Source organism: Cololabis saira, chromosome 23, assembly GCF_033807715.1.
Source record: "Cololabis saira isolate AMF1-May2022 chromosome 23, fColSai1.1, whole genome shotgun sequence".
In the NCBI taxonomy this organism is placed as follows: Eukaryota; Metazoa; Chordata; class Actinopteri; order Beloniformes; family Belonidae; genus Cololabis; species Cololabis saira.
The window spans coordinates 34,418,093-34,445,128 of record NC_084609.1 but is presented as its reverse complement, the minus strand read 5'-3'; the positions used below and the strand labels follow the sequence as shown (position 1 = coordinate 34,445,128).

Sequence of the window (27,036 nt, the reverse complement as noted above, 5' to 3'; positions counted from 1 at the left end):
CAGTTATTATTGATCTGTCATTGATCATTGATGGACTCATGAATGAGTGATGTGTCAGTGTGAAGATGGTTGAATGGGTGAATGAAATAAAAACACACTTACACTTCCTCAGACCTGGTGTCAACCATCGTTGTCCAGCAGGCTCCACCCTGAAAGGAGGAGGGGGGTCAGACCAGCACAGTCTCTTTCAGCAAACATGGACATTACATGGCTCTCACACACTGATGAAGGAACAGTCCAACACTGGGGCCGATGCACTTGAATGCAGCATCTCTGAAGTCCTGTCTTGTGGTCGTCACCTTCCAGCACAGTTTCAACACATTCTTTTCATCTGATTTCATCTCTGCTGAATCAGCAGCAGGAGGAGACCGTGTCATGGATGAATGAAGGTGCAGCTGTTATTGTGCTGTGAGGGGCCTGAAAACCACACTGCTGTGGTTCTGGGATGTTTACTGGGTCAAGAACGGCTCAGAGTTGTGAACTGCATCTATCAGCTCTGCTGCAGCACCAGATGAGCTGCAGCAGCTCCATCTGCTCAAAGATCTCTGCTCAAAGCCAGAGAGCCACAAAGATGATGTCCACAACACCACGAAGAGTCCAGCACACTGATGTCCTTCTGTCTTCCTACCTGAGAGTGTCCAGTCTCCAGCGGGGATCCTCCAGTCTAGACAGAAGCTTCCCTGCTGACTCTCCTGGATGGTTGTAGCTCAGGTCCAGCTCTCTCAGGTGGAAGGGGTTGGAGCTCAGAGCTGAGACCAGAGAAGCACAGCCTTCCTCTGAGATCAGACAGCCTGACAGCCTGCAGACACACAACACAACACACATGCAGAGACTCTGAGAGAACTGCTCTGAGACTAAAGCTGACTCTGTCCTCGTGTTCACCTGATGATGGAGCTGAAGGACAAGTCAGAGGATCAGCAGAAGCACTGGAATTCACCCTGAATCCAACAAATGTTGCTGAGACGTTTCAGCCTGAACTAAACTTGTGGATGAACATCAACATACAAAGAGTCCCACTGCTGCTGAGGCTGACAGCATCCAGATGTGGAGAGAGACGTGTGAAGAGCATCATGTGACCTGAACATGTGACATCACACTCCATGACTGACGTGTCTGTCCTCAACACTTCAGTGAGTTTTACAACCAGATAAGTCAGCTGTGTTTAAAGATCACCTTAATGAGCTTCATATGAGCTGAATAAACATTTGACTTTCTGACTCTTTTCTCAACCAAACAGCGTTTGTATTTCCAGGGACGTCGTTTGGTCTGAAATGTTCTGACGTCTCCAGAAAAAATCTGCTGGTTTTTATTTAAGGTCAGATGATCAGAAATGGATCAATGACAGAATATTTATCAGTACAGCACCTTGTGAACATCCAGACACAGACTGAGTCGAGGTTAGAAGAACAGACACTGCTGCTGCTGAGGTCGTAACCATTTGACAGTTATTGGTGCTCCAGTTTGATCATTTTATGGAAACTAATTCGATATTAAATAGGAAACATTTCAAAGTGTCACATAAAAGTCTTATTTGAGAACTTTAATTGATAAAGAAGAGATCAGATTAGAGAGGGGAGCTTAAAGATTGTACACATGTGGACAAACTTGTTGTTACTATTCAATTAAAGGAAGAAAAAAAACACACCCCGATCACTGAAATAACCTGAAACTGACTAAACTACAAACAGACGTTCATGTGGACTTGGTGGAGCTCTTCTCCTCGATCATCATCCTCACACAGTTCTGACCGATCTGTCTGTAGAGCTTCAACCAAATCTGGACCCAGTTACAGTTATTAAAACTACCATCAACAATCCTTCAATATAAACCACAGTTGTAACGGTCCACAGTTGAACACTTGGTGGATTCTGACCTGAGAGACTCCAGGTGACAGTGTGGACTCTCGAGTCCAGGACACAGATTCTTCAGTCCTGAATCCTGCAGGTGGTTGTTACTCAGGTCCAGTTCTGTCAGACTGGAGGACTGAGAGCTGAGAACTGAGGACAGATCTGCACAGATGTCCTCTGAGAGATTACAAACATTCAACCTGCAGAGGAGATTAAAGAGAGATCATGAGGTTATTCAGGGAAGTTTATTCTTTTAACATTTCATGAACAAGACAACTCAAACTCGGCAGGTGGTTTTCTGTTGCCTCCATGTAGAAGTAACTTAAAACAGAAGACACTGAATCCCAGAGCGATGGTGGCGAGGAATGAATTACCAGACGTTTGTATTGGAGATAATAATATGTTAAGCTTTAAGAAGAAGCTCAAGTAATTTCTGTTTACTCAGGGAGAATAAAATACACCGTTGAGAAGTGAGCTATTGTTTGTTTTTTCTGAATATCTTGTTTGAGAGTGTGATGAGAAAATGTAATTCCTGAGTTTAAACAAAGGGAATGTATCGTCATAATGCCATCGTGCTGATTATAATGTTGTTGTTTTTGTACTTTGAGCAGGTGTCCTAGTGTCTGTTGTCTCTGATTTGTGAGCATGATGTTTATGTATTTTAATTAATGATAATGTTGTAGTTTAGCTGATGATTCTGAGGAAACCCCAGAGATACTGCTGTGAAAGGTCTGCAGCTAACGGGGATCTAACAAAACAACCAAACAAACAGTTCTAACGGTCCACAGTTGAACACTTGGTGGATTCTGACCTGAGAGACTCCAGGTGACAGTGTGGACTCTCCAGTCCAGGGGCCTCATTTAAAATGGAGTGCGTAGAATTCATACTAAAAGTGCACGTACTCTCAAAAGCCGAAAATGCCGGGCGCAAAAAAAAATCCGGATCAATAAAACCATGTGCACGCAGACTTCCACGCAGTCCAGCTGGAAGGTTGCGTAGCTGAATCCGCCTCCTATCACGCCCAGAAATGCATATGGATGAGCCTGCTGAGCATGCGCAGTGGCTTTCTGCAGCCTGTTTGGCGCAGATCCATAGTTTGGCGTCAGAATGAATGAGAAGTAGCAGCCACCGTGACACTGACTTTCACGGAGACCTAGATATGATGTGGAGGACAGGAAAACCACATTATTTGGTGGTCACAGTAAAAGTTAGAATAAGTATATAAATAGTAGGCTATACAATAAAATAAAGCGAGTGAGTGGCAGCACGCCGTTGCTGCGCTAAACGCCGTGAGTTCCCCGGCGCAACAGGGGGGACATGTCCCCCCGTCTTTTCAAAATGATGTATTTGTCCCCCCCACTTTTTACAGTTTAAAAACTAACGGTAGGATCAGCAAATCATCAAGACACTCGGGACGGCGGCCCGGCGGCCCTTCTCCCCCTCCTCCCTCCCGTCTCCCCTCAGAGCTGCTCTAGGCTGATTTATGGTTCCGCGTTACACCAACGCAGAGCCTACGGCGTAGGGTACGCGGCGACGCGCACCCTACGCCGGACCCTACGGCGTAGGCTCTGCGTTGGTGTGACGCAGAACCATAATTCCGGCTGTAACAACATGTGCGCACGTACCCGTGCATGACAGGCAGATACACACGGGGAGAAGAGACTATTTCTTTAATTTTTATTTTTTTTTTAACTTTATCCTTATGAACGCAATTGTTATATAGTCCAACTTTCCTTATTTTAATCAGAACACTTTCTTTTTTCCTCTTCGGCGTGAAGTAGTGGGCTCGGAGCGGCAGCCCCCCCCCCCCCCCCCCCGCCGCCCGCTCCGTTATCAGCACTATTTTATTATAAGTCTGATATATTTTGTGATATGTGATGACATTATTAAGAGTATGACATGAATCTGGCTTCATTTCACTACCTCACAGCCTGCGTCGCCAGTTCCCCGTGTCTTAAGTAAATTCTTACGGGAGGGTCCTGGTTGCCGTAAAGATACGCAGATTTTTCGGTTAGTTTTTTCTTTTTAGATCCGAGACTTTGCGTAGAAGGTGGCTTCCGCAACTTTCAGGCGCTTTTTCTGCGCAAGCAAGCTTTATAGATGAGGCCCCAGGACACAGCTTCTTCAGTCCTGAATCCTGCAGGTGGTTGTTACTCAGGTCCAGTTCTGTCAGACTGGAGGACTGAGAGCTGAGAACTGAGGACAGATCTGCACAGATGACCTTTGAGAGATTACAACCACTCAACCTGCAGAGGAGATTAAAGAGAGATCATGAGGTTATTCAGGAAAGTTTATTTGTTTAACATTTCATGAACAAGACAACTCCACATGTCCTCTGCCAGATTGTCTAGTGCAGTGTTTCCCAACCCTGGTCCTCAAGGCCCACTGTCCTGCATGTTTTAGATGTTACCCTGCTTCAGCACACCGTGATGCAAATGGCTGTGTCATCAACAGAATTGTGCTGACCTTGATGACAAGCTAATTAGGACCATTAATTAGAATCAGGTGTGATGATGAAGGGAAACATCTAAAACATGCAGGACAGTGGGCCCTGAGGACCGATGTTGGGAAACACTGGTCTAGTGTGTTTGCCCAGCTCTCCAGTACTTCCCAGCCTACTGACACTGCCTGCCTGATATCAAGCCTGTTTCACCGGTTTTGGTTCAGAAAACTTTATTTAAATTCTGCAAGGTAGTTGTTATTAACTATTCAAGCAACAACAACACAGAAAGGTATCATTAGCTGCTACACCCATCTCCCTCATGGTGCACCAGCAACCAGAGCATCACCTGGGAAAACTACTGCAACTGGGAGACCAAACAATAAAAATAAATAAAAAACAGTAAAATCACACATATAAAACACACAAAAGCAGTTAGTGAAGGAAACCTCCAAAGGAATATGGCATCCCATAAATCCCTGCACCATCCCAGCTGACAGACCCCTGCATGGACAGCTGCCACTACAATAATATGTGGATTGTATTGCTTGCTGCACAATTAAAGCGGTTGAGATTAATAACTAAACATTTATCATAGCAAATAAGGAGATTAAGTAGCCAAACATATTAAATTAGATGTTTGATTTATCGCTCCGCTGTCCTTGCTGGAAGCCATGTTGAACTGACTGAAATGCACATGCATATTGTAGTTTGAAAGACTTAATGTGATTGGCTGATGAGTATGGTGGTGTGATGCGTTCTTATGATTGGCTGAAAAAAGCAAGATATCTAATTGGTTGCAGATCATTCCATATTTTAAAAAAGACATTTGTGGATTGAGGCAAGTCAGGGGAGTCTCAAAATCACACAGAAATGCAGCAAAGTCCACAGACAAAAACCGTTTGTAAATCAGGTTTTATCTGTGTGTGCATCAGAAATACATCTGTGTATCTTGTCCTACGCAGGTGTGAATTGTCCTGTGCATTTGTTACTATTGAAACTGTTCGAGCTTGTTTTCACTGGATGGGATGGAATCTCGTCCACCATTGTGATTCTGATGAGACCCCAGAGAAACTGCTGTGAAAGGTCAGCAGCTAACGGGGATCTAACAAAACAACCAAACAAACAGTTCCATCGGTCCACAGTTGAACACTTGGTGGATTCTGACCTGAGAGACTCCAGGTGACAGTGTGGACTCTCCAGTCCAGGAAACAGTTTCTTCAGTCCTGAATCCTGCAGGTGGTTGTTACTCAGGTCCAGTTCTGTCAGACTGGAGGACTGAGAGCTGAGAACTGAGGACAGATCTGCACAGATCTTCTTTGAGAGGTTACACTCACTCAACCTGCAGAGGAGATTAAAGAGAGATCATGAGGTTATTCAGGGAAGTTTATTCTTTTAACATTTCATGAACAACACAACTCAATCTCGGCAGGTGGTTTTCTGTTGCCTCCATGTAGAAGTAACTTAAAACAGAAGACAATGAATCCCAGAGCGATGGTGGCGAGGAATGAATTACCAGACGTTTGTATTGGAGATAATAATATGTTAAGCTTCAAGAAGAAGCTCAAGTAATTTCTGTTTGCTCAGGGAGAATAAAATACACCGTTGAGAAGTGAGCTATTGTTTGTTTTTTCTGAATATCTTGTTTGAGAGTGTGATGAGAAAATGTAATTCCTGAGTTTAAACAAAGGGAATGTATCGTCATAATGCCATCGTGCTGATTATAATGTTGTTGTTTTTGTACTTTGAGCAGGTGTCCTAGTGTCTGTTGTCTCTGATTTGTGAGCATGATGTTTATGTATTTTAATTAATGATAATGTTGTAGTTTAGCTGATGATTCTGATGAGACCCCAGAGAAACTGCTGTGAAAGGTCTGCAGCTAACGGGGATGTAACAAAACAACCAAACAAACAGTTCTAACGGTCCACAGTTGAACACTTGGTGGATTCTGACCTGAGAGACTCCAGGTGACAGTGTGGACTCTCCAGTCCAGGACACAGCTTCTTCAGTCCTGAATCCTGCAGGTGGTTGTTACTCAGGTCCAGTTCTGTCAGACTGGAGGACTGAGAGCTGAGAACTGAGGACAGATCTGCACAGATCTTCTTTGAGAGGTTACACTCACTCAACCTGCAGAGGAGATTAAAGAGAGATCATGAGGTTATTCAGGAAAGTTTATTTGTTTAACATTTCATGAACAAGACAACTCCACATGTCCTCTGCCAGATTGTCTAGTGCAGTGTTTCCCAACCCTGGTCCTCAAGGCCCACTGTCCTGCATGTTTTAGATGTTACCCTGCTTCAGCACACCGTGATGCAAATGGCTGTGTCATCAACAGAATTGTGCTGACCTTGATGACAAGCTAATTAGGACCATTAATTAGAATCAGGTGTGATGATGAAGGGAAACATCTAAAACATGCAGGACAGTGGGCCCTGAGGACCGATGTTGGGAAACACTGGTCTAGTGTGTTTGCCCAGCTCTCCAGTACTTCCCAGCCTACTGACACTGCCTGCCTGATATCAAGCCTGTTTCACCGGTTTTGGTTCAGAAAACTTTATTTAAATTCTGCAAGGTAGTTGTTATTAACTATTCAAGCAACAACAACACAGAAAGGTATCATTAGCTGCTACACCCATCTCCCTCATGGTGCACCAGCAACCAGAGCATCACCTGGGAAAACTACTGCAACTGGGAGACCAAACAATAAAAATGAATAAAAAACAGTAAAATCACACATATAAAACACACAAAAGCAGTTAGTGAAGGAAACCTCCAAAGGAATATGGCATCCAATAAATCCCTGCACCATCCCTGCTGACAGACCCCTGCATGGACAGCTGCCACTACAATAATATGTGGATTGTATTGGTACCTGCACAATTAAAGCGGTTGAGATTAATAACTAAACATTTATCATAGCAAATAAGGAGATTAAGTAGCCAAACATATTAAATTAGATGTTTGATTTATCGCTCCGCTGTCCTTGCTGGAAGCCATGTTGAACTGACTGAAATGCACATGCATATTGTAGTTTGAAAGACTTAATGTGATTGGCTGATGAGTATGGTGGTGTGATGCGTTCTTATGATTGGCTGAAAAAAGGAAGATATCTAATTGGTTGCAGATCATTCCATATTTAAAAAAAGACATTTGTGGATTGAGGCAAGTCAGGGGAGTCTCAAAATCACACAGAAATGCAGCAAAGTCCACAGACAAAAACCGTTTGTAAATCAGGTTTTATCTGTGTGTGCATCAGAAATACATCTGTGTATCTTGTCCTACGCAGGTGTGGATTGTCCTGTGCATTTGTTACTATTGAAACTGTTCGAGCTTGTTTTCACTGGATGGGATGGAATCTCGTCCACCATTGTGATTCTGATGAGACCCCAGAGAAACTGCTGTGAAAGGTCTGCAGCTAACGGGGATCTAACAAAACAACCAAACAAACAGTTCTAACAGTCCACAGTTGAACACTTGGTGGATTCTGACCTGAGAGACTCCAGGTGACAGTGTGGACTCTCCAGTCCAGGACACAGCTTTTTCAGTCCTGAATCCTGCAGGTGGTTGTTACTCAGGTCCAGTTCTGTCAGACTGGAGGACTGAGAGCTGAGAACTGAGGACAGATCTGCACAGATGTTCTCTGAGAGGTTACAGTCACTCAACCTGCAGAGGAGATTAAAGAGAGATCATGAGGTTATTCAGGAAAGTTTATTTGTTTAACATTTCATGAACAAGACAACTCCACATGTCCTCTGCCAGATTGTCTAGTGCAGTGTTTCCCAACCCTGGTCCTCAAGGCCCACTGTCCTGCATGTTTTAGATGTTACCCTGCTTCAGCACACCGTGATACAAATGGCTGTGTCATCAACAGAATTGTGCTGACCTTGATGACAAGCTAATTAAGGACCATTAATTAGAATCAGGTGTGATGATGAAGGGAAACATCTAAAACATGCAGGACAGTGGGCCCTGAGGACCGATGTTGGGAAACACTGGTCTAGTGTGTTTGCCCAGCTCTCCAGTACTTCCCAGCCTACTGACACTGCCTGCCTGATATCAAGCCTGTTTCACCGGTTTTGGTTCAGAAAGCTTTATTTAAAGGTAGTTGTTATTAACTATTCAAGCAACAACAACACACAAAGGTATCATTAGCTGCTACACCCATCTCCCTCATGGTGCACCAGCAACCAGAGCATCACCTGGGAAAACTACCGCAACTGGGAGACCAAACAATAAAAAATAAAAAAAAATAAAAACAGTAAAACCACACACATAAAACACACAAAAGCAGTTAGTGAAGGAAACCTCCAAAGGAATATGGCATCCAATAAATCCCTGCACCATCCCAGCTGACAGACCCCTACATGGACAGCTGCCACTACAATAATATGTGGATTGTATTGGTACCTGCACAATTAAAGCGGTTGAGATTAAAAACTAAACATTTCTCATAGCAAATAAGGAGATTAAGTAGCCAAACATATTAAATTAGATGTTTGATTTATCGCTCCGCTGTCCTTGCTGGAAGCCATGTTGAACTGACTGAAATGCACATGCATATTGTAGTTTGAAAGACTTAATGTGATTGGCTGATGAGTATGGTGGTGTGGTGCGTTCTTATGATTGGCTGAAAAAAGGAAGATATCTAATTGGTTGCAGATCATTCCATATTTAAAAAAAGACATTTGTGGATTGAGGCAAGTCAGGGGAGTCTCAAAATCACACAGAAATGCAGCAAAGTCCACAGACAAAAACCGTTTGTAAATCAGGTTTTATCTGTGTGTGCATCAGAAATACATCTGTGTATCTTGTCCTACGCAGGTGTGGATTGTCCTGTGCATTTGTTACTATTGAAACTGTTCGAGCTTGTTTTCACTGGATGGGATGGAATCTCGTCCACCATTGTGATTCTGATGAGACCCCAGAGAAACTGCTGTGAAAGGTCTGCAGCTAACGGGGATCTAACAAAACAACCAAACAAACAGTTCTAACAGTCCACAGTTGAACACTTGGTGGATTCTGACCTGAGAGACTCCAGGTGACAGTGTGGACTCTGCAGTCCAGGACACTTCTTTTAACATTTCATGAACAAGACAACTCAAACTCGGCAGGTGGTTTTCTGTTGCCTCCATGTAGAAGTAACTTAAAACAGAAGACACTGAATCCCAGAGCGATGGTGGCGAGGAATGAATTACCAGACGTTTGTATTGGAGATAATAATATGTTAAGCTTCAAAAAGAAGCTCAAGTAATTTCTGTTTACTCAGGGAGAATAAAATACACCGCTGAGAAGTGAGCTATTGTTTGTTTTTTCTGAATATCTTGTTTGAGAGTGTGATGAGAAAATGTAATTCCTGAGTTTAAACAAAGGGAATGTATCGTCATAATGCCATCGTGCTGATTATAATGTTGTTGTTTTTGTACTTTGAGCAGGTGTCCTAGTGTCTGTTGTCTCTGATTTGTGAGCATGATGTTTATGTATTTTAATTAATGATAATGTTGTAGTTTAGCTGATGATTCTGAGGAGACCCCAGACAAACTGCTGTGAAAGGTCTGCAGCTAACGGGGATGTAACAAAACAACCAAACAAACAGTTCTAACGGTCCACAGTTGAACACTTGGTGGATTCTGACCTGAGAGACTCCAGGTGACAGTGTGGACTCTCCAGTCCAGGACACAGCTTCTTCAGTCCTGAATCCTGCAGGTGGTTGTTACTCAGGTCCAGTTCTGTCAGACTGGAGGACTGAGAGCTGAGAACTGAGGACAGATCTGCACAGATGTTCTCTGAGAGGTTACAGTCCCTCAACCTGCAGAGGAGATAAAAGAGAAATAATCATGTAATTTACTCATTGATTATTTAATTCAAGAAATACATTGAATCATAGAATTTAAATGAATACTGATCAATTCAATTGTTAATAAATAAGTGTTGTTGCACTACAGTCTTGATCAAAGCTGCATTTCACTTCTCTGTATGTAATGTTTCCTAAGATTAATCATTGAGGATAGCTGGTCCCACATGAACCTGAACTTAGTTGAACAGTGAATTGAACTTGTTTCCTCCAAGAACACAACATGTGATTGTAACTAAAACAGATGTGTCCGTGTTCGTTCTTACACAGCTTTCTTGGAGGCTTTGACCACCGGCAGCAGCCTCCGTAGAACCTCCTCTGAAGCTGAGTATTTCTTCAGGTCAAACACCTCCAGATCTTCTGATGACAGTAAGATGAAGCCCAGAGCCGACCACTGAGCAGGAGACAGTTCATCTGTGGAGAGAAGTCCTGACCTAAGGGACAGTTGGACCTCCTCCACCAGAGAACCATCGTTCAGTTCATTCAGACAGTGGAACAGGTTGACGCTTTTCTCTGCAGACAGATCCTCACTGATCTTCTTCTTGATGTATTTAACTGTTTGCTGATTGCTCTGTGATCTTCTTAGTTTTGGCTCAAACAGACCTCGTAGGAGAGTCGGATTGGTCTCAAGTTTGAGACCCAGGAGGAAGCGGAGGAACAAGTCCAGGTGTCCGTTTGGACTCTGTAAGGCCTTGTCCACAGCACTCTGATAGAGGTCAGTCTCTGCTCTTATTTTAAACCTCCTGGAGGTGTTTCTTTGTTCCTCCAGCAGGTTGACTCCAGAGTTGATGAAGGTCAGATGGACATGAAGAGCAGCCAGAAACTCCTGAACACTCAGATGGATGAAGCAGAAGACCTGGTCCTGGTACAGGCTGCTCTCCTCTCTAAAGATCTGGGTGAACACTCCTGAGTACACTGAAGCCTCTCTGACATCGATGCCACACTCTCTCAGGTCTGGTTCATAGAAGATCAGGTTTCCTTTCTGCAGCTGCTCAAAAGCCAGTTTTCCAAGAGACTCCACCATCGTCCTGCTCTCTGGACTCCAGTGTTGATCCGTCTCAGCTCCTCCATCATACTTGACCTTCTTGAGTTTGGCCTGGACCACCAGGAAGTGGATGTACATCTCAGTCAGGGTCTTGGGCAGCGTCCCTCCCTCTCTGGTTTCCAGGACTTTCTCCAGGACCGTAGCAGTGATCCAGCAGAAGACTGGGATGTGGCACATGATGTGGAGACTCCGTGATGTCTTGATGTGGGAGATGATCCTGCTGGTCTGCTCCTCTTCTCTGAACCTCTTCCTGAAGTATTCCTCCTTCTGTGGGTCAGTGAACCCTCTGACCTCTGTCACCATGGAGATACACTCAGGAGGGATCTGATTGGCTGCTGCGGGTCGTGTGGTGATCCAGAGACGAGCAAAAGGAAGCAGGTTCCCCCTGATGAGGTTTGTCAGCAGCACATCCACTGAGGTGGACTCTGTAACATCAGTCAGGACCTCATTGTTCTGGAAGTCCAGAGGAAGTCGACTCTCATCCAGACCGTCAAAGATGAACACGACCTGGAACTCTTCAAAGCTGCACATTTCTCTGGTTTCAGTGAAGAAGTGATGAACAAGTTCCACCAAGCTGAACTTTCTCTCTCTCAGCACATTCAGCTCTCTGAAGGTGAATGGAAGCAGGAACTGGATGTCCTGGTTGGTTCTGCCTTCAGCCCAGTCCTGACTGAACTTCTGTGTTAGGACTGTTTTCCCGATGCCGGCCACTCCCTTCGTCATCACTGTTCTGATTGGTTCATCTCTTCCAGGTGGGGGTTTAAAGATGTCTTCCTGTCTGATGGTTGTTTCTGCTCCGTCTGGTTTCCTGGAAGCTGCTTCAATCTGTCTGACTTCATGTTCATTGTTGACCTCTCCAGTCCCTCCCTCTGTGATGTAGAGCTCTGTGTAGATCTGCTTCAAAAGGGTTGGGTTTCCTGCTTTAATAATCCCCTCAAACACACACTGGTACTTCTTCTTCAGCTTAGACTTCAGATGCTTTTTACAAACTGCAGCAGAAACATCTGAATACACATGGAAAAAAACAATTAGTGTTTTGTAAAGTTCAACTTAATTCTCCTAAAGAATCAGGATGTAAACCAACAATGATCAACTCTAATGTTATGAAGATCTGTCCAATATTGTGTAGAATCACTTTTACCACAAAAACACCACTGAACACTCAGGACGCGGAAGTGACAAGAACATCTGGGGGTTCTGGAGTTTCTAGTACCAGGATGTTAGCAGTACAGCCCTGATGGGTTGTGGGTTTGTGGGTTGTTGTGTTCTTGTTATTATTGTGGTGTCTGTGAAGTGGATTTTCCAGGTTTAGGATTGGAAACACCAGCAGATGATCTGATTCAATAATCTGCAGAACCATCATTGTTCTTTACAGCAGGTTTCAGTAAGACCCGAACTCGAGGTGTATTCTCCTTTTCTGATGAAAGGGTTTGTTTCCCTGTCAGATGGAAGTCCAAAAGTTCCGGTGACCATCTTGAGGGATAGTGCAACCTCACAGTCTGTACTTCTTGAGGGGGTTTTGCCGTTATCTGAGGAGTCCTCTGTAAATACGCGCACGTGGGTGCGTGGTTTTGGGATGCAGTGGGTAGGTGTGCTGCTTCACTCCGTTCAGCTGGACTGTGACCTGGTTAAAGGTTGTGTTGTGGTGGGTGTGAGTCCCCAGTTTCCCATTGATGGTGTGACACTTATTTTGGGAAACGATCTAGCTGGGGGTAAGGTACTGCTTAATCCCGAGGTGACAGCCATTCCACTCCCTGAGCCATCAGGTGATTTACAGAGAGAGGAGATAAAGGAAACTAAATCTGCAGCTTCCCACAAAAATGTTGCCACATCAGTCATGGTTCCTGCAGATCCATCTGTTGTGCAACCAGGAAGCCTTTGCCCGTCTCTTTGGGTGGGAAATGTGACGACTGACTTAACAGAGAAACACCTGTGGGACCTTTTTAAAATGCATGGTGAGATAGAGAGCATCCGCGTGCTCCACGAGAGGTTCTGTGCCTTTGTCAACTTCAAGAATGCAAACATGGCATCCCGTGCCATGGAGAAACTGAATGGCTATTGCATCGAGAACACTCGCTTGGTGGTTCGCTATCCTGACCGCCGCACTCAGAGGGTCCTTCCCTTTCCACTGAAGACCTTTCCTCCTGTCACACAGCGGACAGGAGCAGCTGCTGGTCCTCGGAGACGTGGCCCAATAAACGGCGATGAATGTTACTTCTGGAGAACCACTGGTTGCCACTTTGGGGACAAATGTCGCTACAAACACATTCCTGAACAGAAGGGCAGTCTTACTCCAGGATGGAGAAGATGGTGTGGATCACCCTGTTTCCTATTTCTCTAAGAAATTTAATATTTTTCTGATTATAGACTGATGCGTTGGGCATTGCTTCTACAGTTTTTTTTAACATTATAGTTCGTCACATTAAAGGCACTAAAAATGTTCTGGCCGACACCCTGTCCCGTGGTTTTATTGATGTGTGAATAACCTTATCCCATTATTGACCATCTTAGGGTGGGGGTGTTATGTGTGGCCAAGTATTGGTTGCTCCACACCTAGGAGTGTGTGTGTTGTTGCTGCTGTCTTCCCCCCCTCTCCTTCCTCTTCGTTCCCTCCTCCACAGGCTGGCAGTCAGTTAGCAATCAGGAGGTAGGGTATAAGGAGAAGGAGGAGGGAGGCCTTGTTCACTCTGGGGCAGCAGTAGAAGGGGAAGACTTGTTTTGTTTCATTTTTGGGAACAAAGGTAACCCTTATTTTTCCTCTGGCCATAATGGCAGAGTTTTCTTATTTTAGTTTGTTATTTTAGTTTGAGTTGGAGATTGCCGGTAGTCCTGTTATCGGTTTTTGTTTGGTTATAGGTTTACCTGGGTTTTCTTATTTAGTGGGGAAAGTGCGTAGTCCGACGGCCCATTCTGTGGCTGGCCCTGTGCTTACCCCTCTTTTGTTCTTTTTGGCCAGGATCTCCATCTCCTTTTGGTTCATTACTTTTGGGTTAAGCTTTTCCCTTGTTTTTCTCCCCAGTATTTGAAAACAATAATTCAATAAACTTTTGTTTTCAAACTTGAAATCTTTGTGTGGTGTCCTATTAATGTTGTGGTCTCATTGAGCCTAATTTCTTTACTTTTATGAGGCCGTAAAAACACACTGGTACTTCTTCTTCAGCTTAGACTTCAGATGCTTTTTACAAACTGCAGCAGAAACATCTGAATACACATGGAAAAAAACAATTAGTGTTTTGTAAAGTTCAACTTAATTCTCCTAAAGAATGAGATGTAAACTGACAATGATCAACTCTAATGTTACGAAGATCTGTCCAATATTGTGTAGAATCACTTTTACCACCAAAACACCTCTGAACACTCAGGACGTGGAAGTGACAAGAACATCTGGGGGTCCTGGAGTTTCTAGTACCAGGATGTTAGCAGTACAGCCCTGATGGGTTGTGGGTTGTTGTGTTCTTGTTATTATTGTGGTGTCTGTGAAGTGGATTTTCCAGGTTTAGGATTGGAAACACCAGCAGATGAACCGATTCAATAATCTGCAGAACCATCATTGTTCTTTACAGCAGGTTTCAGTAAGACCCGAACTCGAGGTGTATTCTCCTTTTCTGATGAAAGGGTTTGTTTCCCTGTCAGATGGAAGTCCAAAAGTTCCGGTGACCATCTTGAGGGATAGTGCAACCTCACAGTCTGTACTTCTTGAGGGGTTTTTGCCGTTATCTGAGGAGTCCTCTGTAAATACGCGCACGTGGGTGCGTGGTTTTGGGATGCAGTGGGTAGGTGTGCCGCTTCACTCCGTTCAGCTGGACTGTGACCTGGTTAAAGGTTGTGTTGTGGTGGGTGTGAGTCCCCAGTTTCCAGTACAGCCCTGATGGGTTGTGGGTTTGTGGGTTGTTGTGTTCTTGTTATTATTGTGGTGTCTGTGAAGTGGATTTTCCAGGTTTAGGATTGGAAACACCAGCAGATGATCTGATTCAATAATCTGCAGAACCATCAAGACAATCTGGAGTTCAGCAGGATTCCTGGAAGAGGAAAACCAGGACTAAAATCTTCCAGTTATCTTGTGGTGTTGGTCGGTTAAACATGTTTATTGAGGTCCACTGCTGTCCTGTACAGGGAGGGTGCTACTGTATGGGGGTGCTGGGGCCATGTGGGGCGACTGGTCTGCAGAAATGTTTAGCAGGGTGTCAACGGTCAAAATAACCTTCATGTGGATCAAGAATGCAGATCTGATTCCAGCAGAACATTGTTGGAACAATATGAGCAGAGTTCCTCCCTTCATCTTTCAGTGGATTTAATGTTGTGGCTGATCTGTGAATGTTGTTCATCTCCTGAGGCATTCTGGGTAATTTATCCAGCAGCTTAAATGTTCAGAGAAATCCTCTTACTGTTCTGCAGACGCTCAGCCAGCTCCTCCTGCTTCATTCTCCTCAGGAAGTTCACTGTGATCTTCACAAACGCCTCTCTGCTGCTCCTCCTCTGCTCTTCATCCTCCCCCTGCAACACATGCTCTAGGGATTCGGGGTAATCTGGACTCAGACCCCTCTGGATCTTCTTCAGCTCGTTCTTCACAAACATGACAATGTTGTCCTCCAGCAGCTGGAACAGAAGACCACATGAAGGACACAATCAGACTGAAACCACAGAGACAAACATCAGACTCATGTTGGACAGACTGACAGTCCACTGGTCTCCAGAGACCAGCATGGAGACAAACATCAGGTCCATGATGGACAGACTGACAGTCCGCTGGTCTCCAGAGACCAGCATGGAGACAAACATCAGACCCATGTTCGACAGACTGACAGTCCACTGGTCTCCAGAGACCAGCATGGAGACAAACATCAGGTCCATGATGGACAGACTGACAGTCCACTGGTCTCCAGAGACCAGCATGGAGACAAACATCAGGTCCATGATGGACAGACTGACAGTCCACTGGTGTCCAGAGACCAGCATGGAGACAAACATCAGACCCATGATGGACAGACTGACAGTCCACTGGTGTCCAGAGACCAGCATGGAGACAAACATCAGACCCATGATGGACAGACTGACAGTCCACTGGTCTCCAGAGACCAGCATGGAGACAAACATCAACAGAACAGAAGGAGAAGCAGTTGTTGTTCATGTACAGACCTGAAAGATGGAGTCCAGCTGGGTCTGATGCTGCTGGACAGACGGACCGCTGGGGGACTCTGAGACCTGCTGGTCCACTCTGTGGAGGAACCAGGAAGAATTAGCTCACATCATGTCTGTCCTCACAGAGACAAACACCAGCTGAAGGTCCATAAAGTCCTGTTTGGATGAGGACAGTCCATCAGAGGACTGGTGGTGCTGAAGGTTTACTAGTCCTGCTGATCCATGAGAACATGTGACCTCAGTGAAAAGTTACAACAAGATCAGGAAAATGGACAACTGATGGAGACATGAAGCAGCTGAGGAACTCTGGACCATCATCAGGATCAGTAAGAGGAACTCTGGATCATCATCAGGATCAGTAAGAGGAACTCTGGATCATCATCAGGATCAGTAAGAGGAACTCTGGATCATCATCAGGATCAGTCCTCTGGAAGGTAAAACCTCCAGATGTGTCAACCAGAGGAAAAAGCTTCTGGTCAGGAGATGAAGATCTATGAGGAGGAAGCTCAGTTCACCATCAGGTGATGGAGGACCACAGGGGTCCAGGACAACATGATCTACTCAGGAAGAAACATGTGGACATTTCCTAACATGAGGACTGATTTAAATACATTTAATGTGTTTAAATACATCTCACCTCTCTGAAGAAGAATGTTGGTCTCCTTTAAAGTTAATCAATCTATCATTTGACTTGTCGCTCTTCAAGGACAAACAGCTGGGTTCATGTTCAAGAGAGTCTCTTTTCTGATGGACCCTGACAGAAGACAAAAGTTTAAAATGTAAATATTCTATTTATATGGAAAATAAGTTATACAGATAAAAATATTCTGTCTATTTAAAAAGTATTAAACATAAATCATTGGCAGCGTTTGGATACACTCACGTCTTTACAGAAGAATGTTGGTCTCCTGTAAAGGTAATAATCCTGCCAATTGACCGGTCGCTCTTCAAGGACACACAGCTGGGTCCAGGTCCAGGTTCAGTTCCAGGTCCCGGTCCAGGTCCAGGTCCAGGTCCAGGTCCAGGTTGATTCCTGTAATAATGATGTTTGGTGATGTAAGTCTTGAGCTCTGACATGCAGAAGAGTCAGGGACAGTTAGAGATGCTCATCCCACCTCTGAGCTTTGCTCCGACTCTCATGTTCCCCACACAGAGAGGTTTTAGAGGGAGGGACTCCCTCCTCTCTGTCCTCACACTGATCCATTCTGCTGAATTTACGTCCACATCAGCTCACACACACACCTTCATCTGCAGAGGAAACACAAATCACTGGTGTTGTACAGAGATCAGGGGCCTCATGTACAAAGACTTGCGTGGATTTCCTACTGAAACATGGCTTACGCTTAAATCCAGAAAATGTCCTACGCACAAAAAAATCCAGATGCATGAAACTGTGCGTAGACATGAATCCAAGCACATTTCCTTTGTACATCCCAATCAACGTGGAATTGAGCGCACATGTAGGAGTACTAGACTCCTCCCGTTCCACGCCCCCATTTAAATATGCACATTTATTTAAATAGGCCCTGCAGGTGAGATTCCCCTTTCTGCGCGATCAGAGAAACAAAACAAACGATGAGTAAGACTGGAAAGAAAAGGAATTTCACTGAATGTGAGGTGGAGACGCTCCTCAGTGAGGTAGAGGCGAGGAAGAGAGTCCTTTTTGGCACGCTGTCCTCGGGCATAACTAGTAAACGCAAGAGGAGTGAGTGGGACAAGGTGTGTGAGGCGGTCAATGCTGTGGGGTCGGAGCAGCGGACACACGCAGAACTAAAAAAAAAGTGGTCAGACATTAAGGTGGAGGTGAAGCGGAGGAAGTAGGTAAATTATGTGCAAAATGTATGTACAGTTTCCATTTGTTAATTTTATACACCACTTACATGGATCACACACTATTGCTGTAAATTAATGCAGAAGTGCGCCGGGGAAAAGGTGAGGCTGATAGTCATTTCAAACTTTACGCATGTGTCTCAAACTTTACGCATGTGTTTATTGACATAAGTAGCCTACTTTACACACAGAGACAATCAGGGGCTTGTTAGAAAGCTCCGAAGCTGTAGTTTAACCATCAAAACACAGCAAGTCACTAACTTGAACCACTGACTAGTAATGATGCTGTGAAGACAGGATGATATTTGGGGGCGCACATGCTCAATGCGCATCTGGGGGATTAATATTAGGACAATTAAACGGATGAATTATTTACTCACCAAGAAGCCACCCATCACGCACGGTGCCAGCTTGTAGTCTGTTCCCAACCATGCTGTTAGTTAGAATTAATGAATTGTGCGTTGAACCAGGCCACCTCGCCACAATGTTTGTTAATTGCATTTGCGCATCACATATAATCTGTACATTAATGGAAGGAAAATGCTTCCTGTTAACATATTCATCCAGTGATGGAGCTCCGATTACATTAGGAAAACCGGCTCTCGCTGCAAATTGCGCTTTAATGTTGGCCTGTTCAACTGCATTGTATGGGAATTTGATATTACTGGCTGACATGCGGATAATTCCGTCCCACACAGCTGTTATGGCTCGGCTCAGGGTCGACTGGCACAGTCCCGATCGGTCGGCCAGCTCCCTCTGGAATGTCCCTGTTGCTAGGAACCCCAGTGTGGTCAGCACCTGTGTGGGTACCGGCAATGCATGGCTCATCGCCGTGCCGCGCTCCAAGACCGGCCACAGCTCCGCGCACAGTTCCAAGAGGATCGCCCTCGGGAACCTAAATCGGCTGATGAGCCAGTCGTCATCGTTTGCCAGTAAATCCTCTCGCTCTCTAAATATTCTTTCTCTTCTTACGGCGCCATTTGCGATATCTTCTAACACTGCCAAAGCTGCCATTGTTGTTAACGGTATTTCTGCACCATTTTGCTTTTATATCCACTCGTGTAATTGCAGACAGGTGAATGTGTTAATTGTTCATCAGTCTGTCTCTGATGTGCACATCACTCTGAGGGCTAATTGTTTTCACATTATTAACAGTTTCCCAGCATCACCACTAAGTGTCGCTAACGGACCAATAGCTGTGGAAACGTGCGTACGCCAGCCATGAAGTTGGCGTCGGGGACCGCACATTTCCACGGTCATTTCACTCTTGATACATCTGAACGTTTGCGTGGAAAAGGGCCTACGCCACGTTTTTGTGCGTACGTACGTACGTATGTTTTTGTCCCTTTGTACATGAGGCCCCAGCTGATCCTGCACTGGTTTGCTCCTCTCTTTAGTGTTAATGTCACTGGAATGCAGTCAGAAACCAGTGGGAGGTGGAGGAAGTCACTGATACAGCCGTATTCACTGATCCGAGCTGCTCTGGAGCAGTTTTTTTCTCAGTTGCTCCCTTTTTCAAACATGCACAACATTGTAGAACCTTTTCAGTCTGGTTTTAGAGCCCTTCACAGGACCAAAACACCCTCACTTACGGCGACTAATGATCAGCTGCACTTTAGATCCAGGGGAAAATGCAACCCTGATCTAATTATATCTTAGTGCTGCATTCACCACTGTGGATCATAACATTCTTCTCACTCACCTTGAACAGTGGGTAGGCATTAAGGGGACAGCCCTGGACTAGTTCAATTCCTATCTTAAACATAGGACATTATCTGTGTCCATTGACCGGTTCTCCTCATCTATTGCCTCTGCCTCCTATGGGGCCCCTCAGGGGTCCATACTAGGCCCATTGCTCTTCTGCCTCTACATGCTTCCCCTTGGTGACATCATCAGAAAATACAATATCTCTTTTCATTTATATGCAGATGACTCTCAACTGTACCTCCCACTAAAATCCCCTAACTCTGTACAGTCTCTCCCGGACTGTTTGAAGATATCAAAGTCTGGATGTCCAACAACTATCTCCAGTTTAAAACAGAGTCATCATCTTTGGTCCTCCTAAATCAACAAACACTGTTGCAAGTAAACTAGCTCACCTCACCCCGCATGTTAAATCCCACGCCAGAATCCTGGGGGTTATACTGGATTCAGGGCTCAGTCTTGACAAACAGATAAGCTCTGTTGTTAAAAACAGTTTTTATCAGCTACGTAACGTCTCCCACCTTAAATCATTTTGAACCTATAATGACTTGGAAAAAGTAATCCGCGCATTCATAACATCTCCCTTTGATTACTGCAATTGCCTCTACCTTGGCCTCCCCCAGTCTTTATTAACACTCCTTCAGTTGGTCCACAATGCTGCAGCAAGACTGCAGACTGGTACAAGGAACTGTGGACATGTCACCCCTGCCTTGGCTTCCCCACATCGGCTCCCCATATATTTTAGAATTAAGTTTAAAGTTTTACTCATGGATTTTAAGGCTCTAAATGGCCAGGCCCCTGCTTATATCACTGACCTTCTTCAGTTCCAGTCAGCCACCAGTCCCTGAGCTCCTCTAGTCAAAGAAAACTACCTGTGTGGTCACGGCTGAAGCTGAAAGGTGATGGGGCCGTTGCTGTGGAACCAGTTACCCTCAGACATCCGATGTGCCCCCACTATCTCCACCTTTAAGATTAAAAACTCACCTCTATTCACTAGCTTTCCCAGTCCCCTAATCCTGTCGTTTCTTGCATCTGTGTTTTTAGGTCAAATTTGTGATTTATTTGTTGTCACTGAATGTTCTTTCTATCTTTTTTTGAAACTATTATTATCATGTACAGCACTTTGGTCACTAATATCTCTGTTTTAAATGTGCTTTATAAATACACTTTACTTACACTTACTAACTCTCAGTACTTTCCTCATTTTCTGTATATCTGTTTCTGAGATTAAAAACATTAAATTGTGTGATCAACAGAGTTTTACTGCACAAACAGGAAGTTGAATATCTTGAACAAGCAGAAAGACACTCGGCCTCTACGTGAGTCTGGTTCCTGTACATGTGAGGAAGCTCAGAGGTGAAACTGTCCTGCAGAGACACGTGTCCTGCAGAGACAAGTGTCCTGCAGAGACAAGTGTCCTGCAGAGACACGTGTCCTGCAGAGACAAGTGTCCTGCAGAGACAAGTGTCCTGCAGAGACACGTGTCCTGCAGAGACAAGTGTCCTGCAGAGACACGTGTCCTGCAGAGACAAGTGTCCTGCAGAGACAAGTGTCCTGCAGAGACACGTGTCCTGCAGAGACACGTGTCCTCCTCCTGCACAGCCTCATCACACAACAGTTACACAGGCAGCAAACAACTTCCTCCAGGAACCACGCTTTATTTTGAAAGGCTCCACAGGAGGGGGGTCTGGGGCGCGGGCCTCTGGTGGCCCCTGGGGGGCGGTGGGGGGGGCCGCGGGGCCCTGTCCCTAGCCGGTGGGGGCCTTGGGGGCCTGTGGGGGGGGTTACCTCATGGCGGTGGGGGGGGGTGGCTGGGGAGGGCTCGGGCGGGGGGCTGTGGCTGGGGCGTCTCCGGGCCTCCCGGGGGGGGGCGGGGCCGTGGACGTGGGGGTCCCACCCGGAGGGCCCGGCCCTGCCTGGGTGGGGGGTGGCTGTCTGCGCTGGGGGGGCATTGCTGCCTTGGTCCTCCGTCGCTGGGCGGGGGCCAAGTGCCCCTGCGGATGTGGGGACTCCGGGACCCTTGGGGTGTCCGCCGGGGTGGCCTCGGGGGGGGGTGGGGCCGGGTCCGGGGAGCGGGCCTCCCCTGACCGGGGGGTGCACGGGCGGGCGCGACGGCGGGGTGGCACCATTCCCAGGTATCTATGTCTTATGTTGTCAGTATGAATGGGAGGATGTTGGACCGTTTCCCCCTCCGTCTGGGGGCTCCGGCGGCGCCGGGGGCGCCCTTGGAGGTGCGGTGGGGCCCTTGCCCGGCTCGGGGGGCCGGCCCCCGTCTACTGGACGGCCGGTGGGGGGACGCGGGTGTCTTATCAGGGCCGGCTTTGCTGGTCCTGCTTCCTGGCTTCGGCCTCCGCTCCCCCTCTTGCCCCCCCTACACGATTCATACGCACATAGGCGAAAGGCGGGGGGTCCGGGTCGTGTGGGGCACTGTCCCGCGGGGCCTGGCACTCCCCGCCTCACGGTTTTAACAGCAAAATAGACACTGCACATTCAACACTTAATAAATACATTTGACAAGGACACGTAGTTCGGGAGGGGGGGGGGTCTGTGTCAATCGATACTTGGCCCTCCCTCCTCCCTGTTTTTATGGCATTAATCACATGCACTCAACACAAGGGGCGGGGGGGGGTCCCACATCACCCGCGTTCCCTCACCGGCCTGGGCCTGGGACGGGTGGGTCGGGTTACCCGGGCCTGGCGGGGCCCGCCGTGCAGCCTGGGGTGCCTTCTGGCGGTGCTGGATCCCCCCGGGGAGGGGGAAACGGTGCGTGATTGTATGTCTGTGTCGGTGAGAATGCGGTATGGAAGGGTCCTGCCATGGAGGATTTGAGCCTCCATTGGCAGGACATCAAAAACTTAATAATTTATCAATATTATATTATACAAAGATGGTTATTATTATTATTATTATTAGTAGTATTATTATTAGTATTATTATTATTATTATGTATAGTATATTATATTATTATTAGTATAGGTATCGGATAGGTGAATGGATGAATGAATGGGATGCCTGGGTCTGGGGCCCTCCGTTGTCGGGCCTGCGCGGGTGTCGCCTTGTTGGGGGGTTCCCTCTCTCCGGGCCCGTCTCCGGTCCCCCCCGCTGCCTCTACGGCGGGGCGCCCCTCTGGTCTTGGAGGGCCACTTTCGTGGGGGACGGGTGCGCCTGCCCGGAGAGACAGAGCCGCCCCGGCCGCCGACGCGGGCAGGCTGGCCCCCTGCCGGGTGGGGGTCGTTGGCCTGAAGGGTGAGGGCCTCCTGGCCGCGTGTCCGGCCCGGACCGGGTGGCCGGGGATTGCCTGGGTCGCGGTCCGCCGCCGCGGGATCCCTGGCTGCTTCTTTCCGCGCCGTGGGGGCCCCGCCCGCGGGCCCCCTCGGCCGCCGCCGGGTGGGGGGGGGGGCCTCGCAGGCGGTGGGTTGCCTCCCTCCTACTTCTCCCCTCTGTGGGGTTGCCGGTGGCCTGGGTTCCGGGCTCTTCCTTGTCGGCCTCTGGTCTCACGGGTGGCGGGGTTGCTCCCCCCCCTCCCCCACTATAGATACACTTCAGGTGGAGCTTTGTTTGGTTTATTACACACACACACACACACACACACACACACACACACACACACACACACACACACACACACACACACACACACACACACACACACACACACATATAGTCATTTAGTCACATGCATACACACACACACACACACACACACACACACACACACACACACACACACACACACACACACACACACACACACACACATGCATGATCATATACATACACACACACACATAGACATACACACTGGCTTGTTCACCTGCATGCTGGCTCTCTAGTTTTTGGGTTTAGGTAGCGGTAGCGATAGCTTAGCTCAGACTGCGATCAGATCTCAAGATTTAGGTCGATTGCTGTTCGTGTTTTGGATGGCTCCGTGCCGGTTTCGTGCTTTTTTTGTGGTTTTTTTTGTTGCAGATTTCCAGTGCTTGACGTGTGTCTCCGTGTGTTCCTGCTTCCTGGATTGGCAGTGGATGTCGTCACCACCCCCCCCCCACCCCCCCCACCCCCCCCACCCCCCCAAAAAAAAAAAAAAAAAAAAAAAAAAACACTGGGTTTGTATGTGTATATTTATGTATGTGTACGCATATGTGTGCGTACATATATATGTATATATTACATATAGTAATAATGCACATATATACACTTTTGGTTTCTACCGTCATGGTATCAATCAATAATATGTGTGCAGACAAGGTAGGAGAAAAAAAAAAAAAAAAAAAAAAAAAAAAAAAAAAATAAAAAAAAAAAAGAAAGGCTCCACAGGAAACAGCAGTCTGACTTTAATGCTGGCAAAGACAGCTTCATTCCAGGAAATAAAAACGCCAAAGTTTGATCAATGAAGAAAACTAATCATCGGCTGATCATCACGGTGTTTCTGATCAATAATAAAACCAATAAAAATGTCATTAACAACCATGTAGATTTGTCTTCAGACACAAGAATGATCAAAGTTTGCAGGTAAAGCAGAAGTGAGAATAAGTTCCTACCTTCACCTGTTTGAGTAGAAAGACAAAGTTCAGAAGTGAAATAAACTTTTAAGTATTGATCCGGTTATCAGCAGTTGTTCTCCGTCCTCAGGTCACCTCACCGGGTGCGTTTAACGCCTGTTCTTCCAAATGTGCGATGGCAGATTTACTTTTCAAAGGAAAAGTAAATGTGAGTTCGGTTGCGTCCACAGCCAGCTGCCTTGTGAGCGTTTCCTGGTTCAGTGCGATCAGGAGTGACGGTTAGGGGTGTGAAAACGCGTTTAACAGGACGAGGGAGAAAAGAAGTTAAGAGGAAGGACGTATGGAAAACAGGTTTAATCACTCAGATGGAATCTGACTCGGTCACTGTGGCGTAAACGTCTGATCCTGATTTTTGCTCAAGTTATGGTGGGTGTGAAACAAAAAGCAGGAAACTTCTGAGATGTAAGATGTAAGCAGTGAAAATCCAGCCTAACCTCGGCTTTACTGGCATGTTCTCACAAGAATGCACATGTATGTGTTGAGCGTCTGTATGTTTACCACCTGTGAGGACACAAGGCCTTCAGCAGAGTCTGGCGGATCTCAAACACGGCCTCCTCTTGGGCCGTCTTCTGTCCTGCCTCCATGTCTGCTAACGAGACCCTTTACACTAAAACTACGTTTCCCATGAACTCAGCAACACACCTTTAGAGAAATGCTTTAAGTCATTAAATCATGTTATATATATATACATCAATATTTGATGTATCTATGTTTGCATGAGATTTAGAATGTTAAAATGAAAAGTGATCAAAGGTATGGGTTACCCTGCTGATGATGTAACATTACCTGGGGAAGTAATACATAAAAGAAATGTATAAACTGAAATAAAACACAACAGTCAAAGTGAAGTGAAAATAATATAATAATGTAATATAGTCAAGAAGGGGAAAAGGAGAATTTGTGAAAATAAATTGAAAATGACCTCATCTGGAAGTTCAAATGGGCCCAAAAGGGCCTCCGAATGGCCCAGAAAGGTTTTGAAACGTTCTCAGGACTTCAGTGTTTCTAAAACTGGATAGAAGAAATTAGGTCACCTTATTCAGACTAATAGAACATATTTAATCCAGTCAACTAGTACATGTATATGGAGGATTTTTTGTGCCAAAATTAAATAAATAAATACATCATTAATTAATTAAAATGGGAATGAAATATATCATTAATTAATTAAATGTGTCATTAATTAATTAAAATTAAAATGAAATATGTCATTAATTCATTAAAATACAATTCATTTTAAGTAGAAATATATATTTATTATTTCAGCATTCATTTAATTAATGACACATTTAATTAATGATTTCGTGTTGTGTGTGAATCATGAAATGTAAAACTGCATTTAATTAATTAATGACACATTTAATTAATGATTTTGTGTTGCTGAATCATGAAATGTAAATGTAAAACCGTCAGTTTCACTCGTCAAACTCAGTGGGCGGATTCCAAACACCTCATTGGTTCATTGGTTGACTCACAGGTGTCATGTTTAGAAAGGCTTCCTCTTCTACCTCCAGTTTCAGACAAAGCAGTGGATTCCACTAGATTTGCGTTAGCTCCGCCCACTGAGTTTGACGAGTGAAACTGACAGTTTTACATTTACATTTCATGATTCAGCAACACGAAATCCTTAATTGAATGTGTCATTAATTAATTAAATGCAGTTTTACATTTCATGATTCACACGCAACACGAAATCATTAATTAAATGTGTCATTAATTAATTAAATGCTGAAATAATAAATATATATTTTTACTTAAAATTAATTGTATTTTAACTAATTAATGACACATTTAATTAATTAATGATATATTTCATTCCCAATTTAATTAATTAATGATGTATTTATTTATTTAATTTGGGCACAAAAAAATCCTCCATACATGTAACATAAAAAATTATTTTAAAGTAGAGTTGGCTATTCAGTTATTTTCTCCCCGTTTTTCATAATCTCTGCAAGTAAAATTCACATTTATTGACAAGTAACTTCTTAATGTGTTGGTTTTTTGGTGAGAAACATTAAAATACACAGTCTTAACGTCCCTACAGCACTCCTTGTCTGAAGAGCGCATCCGTGAGTCAGTGAGTTCACACCAGCCTGAAACAGGCAGCTCAAATAGTTCCAATTATCAGACAGGTTGAAACCTGCTGATTTGTAAACTTAAGCATATAGAGTTTCATTAGGGCCCGAGCACTTACAGTGCAAAGGCCCTATTGTATTTGTATTTATTTTTATTTTGCACCTGTCTGGGTCACCTGAACATCTGTCTGGACCACCTGAACATCTGTCTGGACCACCTGAACATCTGTGTGGACCACCTTAACATCTGTCTGGACCACCTTAACATCTGTGTGGACCACCTGAACATCTGTCTGGATCACCTGAACATCTGTCTGGACCACCTTAACATCTGTGTGGACCACCTGAACATCTGTCTGGATCAACTGAACATCTGTCTGGACCACCTGAACATCTGTCTGGATCACCTGAACATCTGTCTGGGTCACCTGAACATCTGTCTGGATCAACTGAACATCTGTCTGGGTCACCTGAACATCTGTCTGGATCAACTGAACATCTGTCTGGACCACCTGAACATCTGTCTGGGTCACCTGAACA

At 45.4% G+C, this 27,036-nt stretch overlaps 1 protein-coding gene across 7 annotated transcripts in view; it reads right to left on the bottom strand.

The window, feature by feature from the left end:
• The window catches only part of LOC133424329 (NACHT, LRR and PYD domains-containing protein 3-like), a 28,114-nt gene extending 3,529 nt beyond the window's left edge, over nt 1–24,585 (bottom strand). For 2 of the 7 annotated variants that reach the window (XM_061714859.1, XM_061714856.1), the window contains exons 1-12: nt 24,398–24,585; nt 17,438–17,570; nt 17,206–17,355; nt 16,960–17,076; nt 16,320–16,398; nt 15,569–15,779; nt 10,405–12,187; nt 9,920–10,093; nt 7,777–7,950; nt 6,241–6,414; nt 629–799; nt 103–149 (exon numbers count right to left, since the gene is read on the bottom strand). In XM_061714859.1, coding sequence (XP_061570843.1) covers nt 103–149; nt 629–799; nt 6,241–6,414; nt 7,777–7,950; nt 9,920–10,093; nt 10,405–12,187; nt 15,569–15,779; nt 16,320–16,398; nt 16,960–17,076; nt 17,206–17,355; nt 17,438–17,526 — 3,169 coding nt within the window. In that variant the 5' untranslated portion in view covers nt 17,527–17,570; nt 24,398–24,585. Of the gene's footprint in view, nt 1–102; nt 150–628; nt 800–1,989; nt 2,048–2,736; nt 3,001–3,728; nt 4,094–5,455; nt 5,630–6,240; nt 6,415–7,776; nt 7,951–9,919; nt 10,094–10,404; nt 12,188–15,568; nt 15,780–16,319; nt 16,399–16,959; nt 17,077–17,205; nt 17,356–17,437; nt 17,571–24,397 lie in introns of those variants that run through there. The other 5 variants (XM_061714861.1, XR_009770862.1, XM_061714860.1 and 2 more) reach the window with 5 other exon arrangements.
• Nucleotides 24,586–27,036: the final 2,451 nt, after the last annotated feature.